The sequence below is a fragment of the Nothoprocta perdicaria genome, unplaced genomic scaffold (genome assembly GCF_003342845.1).
Source record: "Nothoprocta perdicaria isolate Ctin4 unplaced genomic scaffold, notPer1 scaffold_255, whole genome shotgun sequence".
Lineage (NCBI taxonomy): Eukaryota > Metazoa > Chordata > Aves > Tinamiformes > Tinamidae > Nothoprocta > Nothoprocta perdicaria.
Genome location: NW_020455483.1, coordinates 293521 through 305797, shown reverse-complemented (window position 1 = coordinate 305797; position 12277 = coordinate 293521). Strand labels below are relative to the sequence as shown.

At 35.7% G+C, this 12277-nt stretch overlaps 1 protein-coding gene across 2 annotated transcripts in view; it reads left to right on the top strand.

The window, feature by feature from the left end:
* The window catches only part of STS (steroid sulfatase), a 97030-nt gene extending 85158 nt beyond the window's left edge, over positions 1-11872 (top strand). For both annotated transcript variants that reach the window (XM_026040393.1, XM_026040394.1), the window contains exon 12: positions 11001-11872. In XM_026040393.1, the coding sequence (XP_025896178.1) occupies positions 11001-11383 (383 nt within the window). In that variant the 3' untranslated portion in view covers positions 11384-11872. The remainder of the gene's footprint in view (positions 1-11000) is intronic.
* Positions 11873-12277: the final 405 nt, after the last annotated feature.

Below are 12277 nucleotides of genomic sequence, written 5' to 3'. Positions count from 1 at the left end.
TTTGTAAAATTTGTTGTTGTTGTTGCTGTTGTTATTGTTTTTTTTGTCTGTTTTGTTATTTTGGTAGACAGTGAGAAAGTAGTGGTCCAAAACTGTGACGTTTATGTGAAACAGACTGAGAATCTGGACAGTGGGAAGACCTTTGGAAGGGAAAATGGTAGTTTGAGTAATGGAGAAATTGTTTACTAAGGCTGTCTGCCTGACTTGACTTCTGTTACAATGCACTTTTATTGAGCGATTTCCTAATCTCTGTTCTTAACTGAAATCCAGTTTCCTTTTTATGTCTGCACCCACAATGTGCAGAACACTGCCTCGGTATTAACAAAGAAACAGAGCTTAAGCATGGGCATATTTAGTGTGCCTGGCACAGGCCTTTTGGGAGAAAAGAGAAAGTTAGACAACTTTCTAGACACTGTTTGAGTTTAAATATTTGGATCTCTAGACTCTAACCTGAGATTGTAATAAACACCTGTCAGTGTGTAATGCACTATAATATGAAATAGAATGGGTTATTGCAAGCCTCTACTGAATATTTAAACAAACCTGTTACAGACATGAAAATCATTTATAAACTGTATTTTTCTTTCCATTGCAACAGATGAGAGGTGTGTTTATGGTTACTTGGCTTGTGAAGAACAATATTTGTGTTCTGAAAAATACTTTCTAATGTTTCCAGTTACCATTACTATTGTCATAGATCTTTAGAGAACATTTTGGTAAAGAGATCTGCTACAGAGAGATGTGAGAAACGTAGACTGATTTTGCTAAGCTATGATTTAAAAATTGAATGTAAACTTCAAAAGCCTCCAAACAACTACCAGCATGCAGATGTTTGTTTTTCACAATATCCTTTGAGTGCTGTCATCACTCATAACTGCAGTAGGGAAGTAGGGCATATATAAAATTTATATCTTGTCATGTAATGCCAAAAGCACTTTCAGTAGCTTGGAGGAAGTACAATTTGTAACTGAGGATAACTTCAGACTATAAGCTGTTATATTACCATATATTACTTCCTAAAATAATGGGTTAAAGCCCTTATCCTGAACATAATCTACTTGAGCCTGTTCTTAGACAAGAAAAATGACGTAGAATTTTATGCTTAAGGATGAAATTACCTTTGTTTAACTCAACTTTGTAGATAACTTTTATAATTGAGCCTGATCTTCCTATTGCCACAAGAAATAGCAACTCCTGAATTAGATTTGAGATGTAAGTAGAGTCTTTTCAAAGACTACTCTTCTGAGGCATACTAAATTATTGCAATGAATGATACAATTTTTTTTTTAAATTAGAAGAGTAAGCCAAACAGAAGGAGGAGAATAAGTGTGGACAATGTTAATCAGAATCTGTTGCTGATAGAAAGAGATCAAACTGTTGCTGCAATAGGGATGGAGAGAGACTAGTTTGCAGTCTTGTTCCAAGTTTGCTAACAAAAGTCAACAATGTGTCTTTAAATGCAAGATACTTTTTGCAAGTATTTATGCATATGTTTTCATTTGCAATTTAATACACTCCATTAATGACAATTGAACAAAGTTCAGAAATTACTAGCCAGAATTTTGAGAGCATTTTTAAAATTTACACAAAGTAATTCCTACTTTCATAATACTTGAGATTAGAAAAAAAATATTTTAAATTACTCATTCTGGACTCCTATGTGTCATGCAGCATAGCATTTTGCAAGATAACCCCATATTATTGGGATTAAAGGATTTTAGTCTTGAAGAAATTAATCTATGTGCCAAAAAAAAAGGTGATAGAAAACCAAAATGTCATCAGTTCTCCAGATTCTAGCAATGACAGGAAAAGTTGAAGTGTGCTTTATAGGAAGGACATTTCTGCTTGTCTGTAAACTTGGGAAACATTTCTTTGAATATAGACTAATATAGTGGCTAAGGAAGATTATCTCTGCCATCTCTTTCCCAGTGTACCACTTGAAAGTCTTTCTACAACTGCGCTTCAGGAATTGGTAGAAGTTACTGGAATTCATTTTATCACTCATAGTGTGGAAAAGAATCCTCACTGACGCATAAAAGAGATGAGCTAGAAGTCTTACCTTAGAATCCGGATTACAATCATTTTTAAAGGGAAAAAAAAAACTAACTGGAAAAAAAAAAAAAAAAAAAAAGCAGAGGTCTGAAATCCTAGGGAACTATTTTACATATAAAAGTGTAATGTAGAAGATGAAGGACTATGGCTGGGGAGACAAGAATTCTGGAATTTGCCAACTCCATTGAGGCTTGCTTTCTATTTTGGATAAATTCCCTTCAGTGTTGGTCAGCTGAGCCCTCCAATGTTAGACTATTCATGTTGCCAAATGTCTCTGGCATAGCTCTGCTTGTGGTAACTCTAAGACATAGGAAAGGCTTTGTCCAAATATTATAACAAGGCTTATGCACGATGTAGCTCAGTAACACTTGTATTTCCCTAGACATAGCTGTATATACCTGTGTATCTATCCCAGAAGGAAGAAAGGCTGCCAGATTTTACAGATGGGAGTGTGGACAACCGAGGCATTTATCTTAAGAGTTATGAGAGGCATGAATGAATATTTTAAGGACCTTGATATATGTAAGTGATGGATGAGTTTCTAAATCATTTTCAGTTATCGACATGTTTCTCTGAATGACTCTAGTCCTCAGGACACATCCATGACAAAAGCGAGGATTGGCAGTTTATTGAGGACAGGATGTAATTTTCTAGAGACTGATATGTTTGCCTTCGTGACTTTCAAGTGTATGCAGGCATATAATAAAAACATTTTTTTCATCAGCATTATTTACCAAGAAAACTCTAATATAATTACAATTTACATTTAAGCAATAACTACATTTAAACAATAACTTCACATCAAAAACCAAATTATGTACCCTATGTATTTTTTATTTAATTTTTTAGAATTCTTCGATGCTTAGCTATCGCTGAATAATCTAAGACTTGTACATAGCTCCTTATAAGAGATTCAGGGTCAAATAAGTTTGCAGCGTTTTCAGCTGAGAGGATTTAAAGTTGTAGGTCACATTCTGGCAATCTAAATTTTGATTGATATCCTCAGCACATGGAGATTGATAGAGTTTAGGTCATCTGGATATGACCTTTTTTCTCCAGACTATCTCAACAAAAATTGATAGAAGTTGTTGCTAAGCAGACATGAGTTCAGTCTTCAGAGAGCTAGGATTTGAATGCTTAATACTGATTTTTAAAAAGGAAGAGCTGTCTAGAGTGAATGACACTTACCTTAGTCTTGATAAAACTAGATTCAGATTTTTGTTTTCTCCAGCTTCTGAAACATCAAATAAACCACTCAGAATGTACCTATCTATTAGTGTAGTGAGTAAAATCATTTTAAGCAAGCAGTATCACAGATCCCTGTAAACATAAATTTACTCAACTTTTTGACTGTTTTTTTTCTAAGATACTTGAAATAGAAGATATGATGGGACTTGGGCATATTTAGATCTCGTGTAAATTGTTAGTTGAGAACACAAGTAGCTTCAGTCACTGTTTTGCTAGGGATAAGTGTGAGAGTATTATCAGAGTATTATCTAAGTTAAGATACAAATACTTTGCTTTACTGAAGGCAAAGAGAATGCACAGGATGAAATCACCTTCACAATAAATACAGAGGAAATTTGACATTCATTTTGGTGAACCACAGCTCTATGGGTGATATAGAAATGGAATTTAGAATAGACGATACAACAGATAGATGAGAGAATAGGGCAATCCAGATGAACTCTGAGATAATTACTTCTGCTAAAATCTTTACTTAAACTGTAACAGGAATTAATGAAGATGAGGATATGTATTTGAAAAAGTTAGTAGATAAAAAGTTAAATGAGTGTGCCAATAAAATGTGTCTTTGTCTTCTGCAATAAAGAAAATGAATGATAGTAGTACAAAAGTTACAATAGAAGACACCATCCATCAAGACAGCTCTAAAAATACACTATAGGGAACAATCATGCAGTGGCAGGGGGATGAACTAAATGACAAAAATGAAATTAATTTGAAGCATCTGAAATGAGCTTTTTGTTCTATTTGGTAACTGCAACAGAATAAAATGCATATATTTGTAAGGAAAAAGAGATGAGCATTGCATAAGCAAGGTCTCTTTAGTTGTACTCAGCGTAGCACAGAGTGAACTTGAGCTTGTGACAATATTTTGAAGGTCATTGAGTGATTCTTAAGGATGAATAAGACTTGTTAAGAAAATGTACAGAAATAGTCTATATGAAAATGAAAATTTATTTAAAATTTCAAGCTTTTATCTGAATTTTCTAGCCACTGCAGTTAAATATGCAGGCTTGAGAGAAGGAGATATTTGACCATATTTGAGAACTTTTTGGCATCTTTCACAAGCAGATATTTGTTCTTAGAAAAGTTAGGTTCATTAGTGGAACTGGAATAACAAGAAGTTTAACTCTCTGATTCAAGGTATTGTTTCACTCCAAAAGTGATTACCTAAAAGACTACAAGAATAATACCTTTAATTGGAACTTCTGTAATATTAATGCATGCAAGCTCTCCTAGTATCCTTGATTTCTGCTTGGTTACTTTTGTAGTTATTTTGCCTTTAGGGAACAAAAGGTCGGACCCTACATTTGATTCATAAAGGTTGCTAGGCAGTAATTACATAGAGAATTGAAAAGAAAAACAACTATCATTTTAAAAACATCATTCATTCTGAGGACTGAAACAGAGTATGTTTCAGAGAAGTCTTTGAAGAACAATTATTTACAGATAAATAAAGTCTCCTTCTCTGGAGGTCCTCAAAACCCACCTGGATGCCACCCTGTGCCACATGCTGTGGGTGTCCCTGCTTGAGCAGGATGGTTGGGCTAGATGATCTGTAAACATTCTGTGATTCTGTGATAATTGTAGTATAGATTACAGTGGTTTATACCTCTTTTCAGGGAGCAGCAGGAGCAGGATTGCTCCTTGTGAAAGGACAAGACAGGAGCCAATTGTGACCCCCAGAACCAGCACCCCCCTTAATGACCGGAGCACAGTCCTGCAGTACCCAAGAGGGGTGGTGAGAGCTGGTTGCTGGTGATGACTAGGTAAGGTCGACCTTACCAAGGAAGACCTTCATTCAAGTCCAAGGTCATCTACAGCAGTCAGTCAGGAGCAACAGGAGATGGGACCATCTGGAAGCAAGCCTACAAGATAGGTCAATGGCAAGGCTGTGAGCTGGTACTTTCATGGTATCATGGAATCCCTGACACTGACAGGCCCAGGCTGGGCTGAAATAGGGGCCTGGGAAAGGGAGAGCAAGGGCAGGGACAGCAAGGCCAGTCAGTGCTCTTATTGCCCAGACACCTCAGTTTTCTTTCAAATCCTGAGGATGGTAATAATCACATCTAGACGTCTACAATGCAAACATCTAGAACAGAGAAGTTCTTAACTTTCAACAAAGTTAAGAAGCAGGCTCAATATAATAGTATAAGCTACTAACTAGTTTATATAAATAACTCAACATTGCAGATACACAAATTAGATGAGATGACCAAATTGTCAGATTGCATACTAAGGAACAGCATACTGATGAACAGTAAATCCTACCAATTATCTTGAGCTGAGAATTAGAAGGACCTTTTCACAATGTATCAAACATGAATATTTTATACTAAGTATCAGGAATGATACAACGGAAGCCTTGTTTCTTTTTAAGTTTGAATTTTCTGGCTGGGAATTTTAAGGTTATGTAATTTGATTAGTGCTGTTTCTCTTTTAAAACAGCAGATATTCACTTAATGGTATATAAGAAATACGGATGTATAAGAAATAAGATCATGTCATGAAATAAAAAGAATATTTCATTTCTTAATATAGCACTTTTTGTTTTCATACAGCAGTTTCATAAAAGAACTGAGAAGAATGGTCAAAAAAAGTTTGTGTCCCCCAGACACAACAGCTGAAAGAAGCAGAAAAGGCATCAAGTGTCATTTACCTAAACTGTTTCACTATATATTTTAATTTGTTATCTGAATCTCACATCAGAGCAACTGCAGTTGAATTTGGGTGACATAGTATGTCCTCCTTATTTGGCAAGTGTGAAATAACATAACTGAGAAAAGGAAAAGAACATTTCTAGCTTGAATAGACACCATAACTTTCTTCCTGGTTGGTTCAAACTTGTCTAAAAATATTTGCAGAAATTGCTTAATATTCCTTTGCATATTGGTCTCGTATGTTTGCCTCAGTATCAGTAAAACTGTATGAATCTTGCAGACCTGGTCATTTCACTCAAGATGATTGCATCTACTTTATGAAAGAAAGAATGATTGTCCTCAATTTATTTTCTATTAATAAAATGCATTTTTTAAAAGACAGAAAGGACAGAAGAAAAAAAAACTGAATATCTTTTTTACCATTTTTGACAAAGTGTTTATTTTTGTCACATTCTGAAGTGTGTTGCTTTCTCACTTTTTAGCTGTATTTCATACTTATTCTGATAAAGAAATACATGCACATCAATACTATTTCTCACACAAACAATAAAACAGAATTTTTCACTTTTCAAGGATCTTCAAATATATCTTGGAAAATGACCAGGAATTCTGTTTGTGCCAACATTATCTTGTCTTCAGTGTAGTATCAACTGGTGCATGGATGAACTGAAAATTACATGCAATGTTCAACAAGTGAGGAGACTCTGGAACTAAAATTTTAACAGATGTCTGCAGTATGTCTATCAAATTATCTGGATGGAAATATTTTCTAGGGTAACACTTAGTTTCATGTTTCTCTTAATAGTGCAAATACTTCCACTTGGGAGTTTCTTCAACAATTAAAGAAAACTGTGCAGATGATCAGTCAGTTCTTTTTGAAGATGAGAATGACTTTAGGAAGATAATTCTTTTTCAGCTGCTACTGTTCAGTAGATTAACTTCACTTTTGAACAGAGTTAAGTAGAACTTTCTCATACCACAGAATTTTAAATCACATCCACTCACTCATACAAAAGCTCAGTCAAGAGGTTTCTCTCTTGACTCCAGCAGCCTAAGCATGGTTTCCCCGTGTCTTGTTTCACTGTGCATTCTTTTCTCCAGCAGTTGCTCAATATGATAATTAAATATGCAGCATTCTACAATCCTATATGTTTTAGCAGTTACTTAACATTGCAGTTTCAAATCTGTACAATTTGAACATCATTGCTATTACTATTTTTTTTTTTATACTTCAAATACTTCATGTTTTGCGCTGTTCCTTATGCAAGACTATCCTAGATACAATTTATTCTCATAAACTAACATTATATCTTTGAATAACACTCAGGTATTTTCCACCTACACTGGGACATCATGTGTTGTCATTAGGCTGATTTAACAGCATAACATTGCAAGATACCAAGATGCTTGGTTCATTTGAGTATGATAGGATGAATAGACTGCTGGTGGAACAGAAGAGCAGTCTGGCATGGAGATCAAATTCTTAGTGCTTACATTCATGTACTTGCTTGAACTAACTGCAATCTATTTTAATTTCAGAATGTTTACCCGTACAACTTTTGTACCATTCCTTTTTCTAAAAGTGAGAGGAAAGTGATATTCTGACATGTGAACAGGTGAAACTGTTGGAAAATTCATCAAAGCTGGACCTTTGCAGGAAAAAAATGAATGCTAATTAAAGTATCTGGGAAGCGTCTGGAAAAGGGCCTGGGGGGGTGGGGTGATGAAGTATTAGGGTTTGCCTGCTGTGTTATAGAAGGGGACCTGGTCTACTTTATTGTGGAGGGATGTCTTGGCAATTCTCCTAATTATAGAATCATAGAATCCTTAAGGTTGGAAGGGACCTCTAGAGATCATCTAGTCCAACCCTCCTGCACACGCAGGATAATCTAGAGCATATGGCACAGGGTGGCATCTAAGAGGATTTTGAAGATCTCCAGAGAAAGAGGCTCCACAACCTCTCTTGGTAACCTGTTCCAGTGCTCTGTCACCCTCATTGTCAAGAAATTTTTCCTTAAGTTCCTGTGGAACTTTGGTCCTTCAATTTGTGGCCATTTCTCCTAGTTCTATCAATGGCCACCACTGAAAAGAGGCCAACCCCATCCTCCTCACTCTCTCTGTTGAGGTATTTATAGACAATAATCAGATCCCTCCTCAGCCCTCTCTTCCTCAGGCTGAACAGGCCTATGCCTTCACTAAGGAAGAGACACATAATTATTTTCATATAAAAAGAGAGCTCATTATTCAGATGGTTTGCAGAACACAGGTATTCTTAATTACCAAGAGATTAATTTGATAATTTTGGTTAGCCCTCTGACAAAATGAGGTTTTATACCAGCTAAGAGACCCTGGGAAAGAACTCTATCTTTTTAATATCCAGACTTACACAATTTATCAACTTTACAGATTAAAAATCTGACAGCTTTTTATGTCTCCTAGTACATTACACTGGCCATTCCATGGCTACAGACACTGACAGACATGCTTTAGTTTTGGTAATGATTAGGAAATCAGTGAGTAAACTCTGTACTGCTCTTTCTGCAGCCTCCATAAAGCTCCAGATTCTTAGTGAAGCATTGCTGCAGTGCAACAGATGATCACTGCACAACAACAGCCTTTGCTTTCCCAGAGTTGTTCTGCACAGCATGGCCCTGACATTATATAGCAACATAACTGATAAATTACCATCAGCTCTTTTTTTTTTTTTTTTTTTAAGTAGCTATGTAATTCAGATGCAATACAAGATCATACATGTTCTGTCCCCTCATCTAACATGTACATTTGCAATATGCCATGTGCTCTAGAGAGAGGCAAATCTGAACAAGTTTTTATTCTCAGGAATAAAAAGTTTCCTTTCTTTCTTTTTCCCATGTCTTTATACTTAACTACGTGAGCCACTGATAATGATTTGCATTAACTCAGAATTCCCCACTTTATAATGCTCTCTGTATGCCCTTGAACTGGCCTTGTACTGCAGTGTCCAGTAATGAAGAAGTTGGCTAAAAAGTTCTTTTTAATGTCATTCAGCACAAATGCATCCTCAAAAAGAGATCTCTGGTAAGACAATGTGACCACAAAGTTCTCATTTATATGGTCTTACTGGAATTACTTTTTGCTGATATTTTTTAATAGCTATATTTTTTTTCTGTTCTTCTTATAATGCTGTGAAGTTCTGAATCAAATTCTCATCCAAGGTAAATACTGCATTTCAATGAAGACATACAGTGCACTGGTTGGCTTTTTTTGTTCCTCATTGTCCATCTTTGTTTATTTTGAACCATGTGAAAATAGCAAAGAACTCAAGTCTCAAASTGACCTTTCAAATGTTACTGGAAAAGTAGATGAAGGAACACATCCTTCCCTCTCCTTCCCTCTCCTTTCCCCTTTCCCGTCCCCCAGAATGAATGTGCTCTACTTGTTATCATAGTTAGAGCCTTTAGTGCCTTTCAAAGAGCGCCATGTCTTGTTGTCTGCGTGAGACTGTCAGCCTTTAAAACTCCTTCCTCTTTGCTGACTTCCAAGCGATGTTCAGAGATTTTTCCAGTCTAACATGTATAACAACCTTCACCTCTCTGACCCAGATTTAAGTGCAGACTAAGTGAACTGGAAGTCTCCAGATTCTAACATTGAATAGGTTCCTAAGGGTAAAATTTCTTACAAAGTGAAAAATGCTGAAGGATAGAAGAAGTTATAAAGAATCTTGAGGTCACATACTGTCTTTTAAAATCATGCTATAGACTAGGACTGCAACCTGTGACTCCCTTTTTCTACTGAAACATGGACTTCCTTTATAAATGTTTTTATCTTTGAAAGAAAAGTATGAGGTTGTTATAGCATGTGATACTAGTTATCTCTGACTTTCCCATATTTCTGTGGCATTTCCATTCTGTTATACTGGTGACTCAGTTAATGAATATTAACCACTATAGCACATATAAATGCATACTAGCCTACTTTTTACTAGATTATCAAATTTACTATGAAGTTAGCAGTGTTAAGAAAATTGTTTTGGCATTAGAGTACTGAGTGAACGTCTGTGTACATTCAAATAAATAATTAATCAGGCATTATAGACCTAACCTAGAGACCTCAGCTATTTAGTATCCCACTTTTATTAAGAATAAAGCATGGATTGTGACTCTTTATTCTCCAGTGTGTTTCTAGGGAACTGTAGCTACATACTTTCCTTAAAATTATTGTCATCTGTACTGTGATACTTGAGCAAAATATTAGACATTTGTGTTTGATTTATTTCCTATTAAGTATTTTCAGGTTCTCTAACATACCTTCTTTCTAGACCTACGTTTTGAAGGAGCCAACTCATATTTGTTTATTCTTAATCCAGGAGTTAATTCATATTATTAAACAGCAAAAATACTGAACACAGTAACACAAATGCAGACAGTTCAATTTCTGTACAAAACAAATGAAATGAAGACATCTGATCCTCACATTAAAAAGCAGAGTTCCACCTCAAAATCCTAACACCCTAACACCTATTTATTTTTTGCAGAAGCAGGTAGAAACCTAAGACAGAAATTAGGTTCAGTTCATGTCATCACATTTAATAAAATGAGAGGCTGTGTCTCAAGACCAGAGACAGTCTAAGAATATGCCAGAAAGTTTTGGCTTGTAAAAAAGGAGACTAGCAGAAAATAAGATAAACATGAAATGGCTTTGATTCACAAAGTGAACAACAGTCATAGCTCAACAATGTCTAGATATGGTCAAGTGGTGAAGTTCTATTTTTATGACTCTGAAGGAACATTTATGCAGATTGTCTTAGCACTGTTTATATAAAAACATAAAGCTAATTTAAGTSTTCTGTGATTTAATAAGAATTATCCCAAAGGAATTAATTGATCATAATCATATATTTGTGTAGCATGACAACTGCCACTTTTTGCTTTATTTTGCTGTTTAAGTATGTGCCTGTATTCATGGAGGTTGAACCAAGAGATTGATTTCCTGTGGTATAAATTTGGTTTTCTTAAGATTAAGTCTACTTCTTTTCATCAGCTGTTTTATGTCTGTAAATTGCAGGTGATTCTGTTTGGAAAGTCATCTTCTTCACTCCAAACTTCAATCCTGAAGACTCCAATGGTTGCTATGATTCTCATGTTTGTTTTTGCTCTGGAAGGTCTGTCACACATCATGATCCCCCACTCCTCTTCGATCTCTCCAGAGACCCTGAAGAGAAAGTTCCACTGACTCCAGAAATGGAGAGTCATTTTTATGAAATACTGCATGTGATAGAGCAAGCAGTACATAACCACACCAAATCACTACATGCTGTCCCTGACCAGTTATCATGGAACAACCTTCTTTGGAAGCCGTGGCTCCAGGTGTGTTGCTCAACCCTCTTTCAGTCTTGTTACTGTGACTATGAGTCCAAAGAAAACCTGCCAGAGATGCATTTTGGATAAATGAAACACAATTGAAATATATTGGTATTTCAAGTTAAAGCACCACAGTACTAACCTGTATAACTAAAGTTTTTATTATGTAAAATGACTCATCTTTAAATCCTGTGCCAAGAGGCAGTCAAGATGCATCTTTTTCTGTCTTTGAAGTAAAAGTGAGAAGCATAGGTTGTCTGCATGAGTACCTACCATATGTACGCGTATGGGCAGCCTACCCACATCTTCAAATGGATTGACTGCAGGCTTTTTCCAGAGGAATTTATTTTTCTGTATTCTCAACTCTAGCTTTGTTCATACCTAGCAAAGAATTTACCTGTACCTTCTGTTGATTGTGACTGTTCTATAYGCACTCTGCTCTCCGTTTTCGTGAGTATTATCTGCCACTAGTAGGGCATTGCAGTAAGAAATTGTAACCAGACTGCCAACAATCTTATATTGCATGTGCCATGCAAACGTACAGAGATATGCACAGTGGAGATCCTTGCACCCACATTGGAAATGATACTCCCTAGCTAATGTGCTATTGCTTAACATCAGTCTTTGTTTCAGAAGAGAGAAAACACATCCAGGGTATCAGTAATGTCCTTCACTGTGCACTAGAAGTCTCTGGGCATAGATGAATGCCATATTTCATACAGACCCTGTCTATATTACTAATTTAGATATGTTCTTAGACCCCTAAGCTGGTTGCCAAATGAAAGATTTGTTCCAAGCTTGCAATCTGAATTCCAAATTTCCAGTGTACTATAACAGTGTCTTTCATCATCTACATACTATACTTATTCTTCCACTAATGAGTGCAAGCTGCAACATGAATAAATAAAACTGAGAGTCTCATTTTAAATTTTTTTTTTTTTTTTTGCTATATTTTAAGCTATCTGGATAGGATCTACTTTT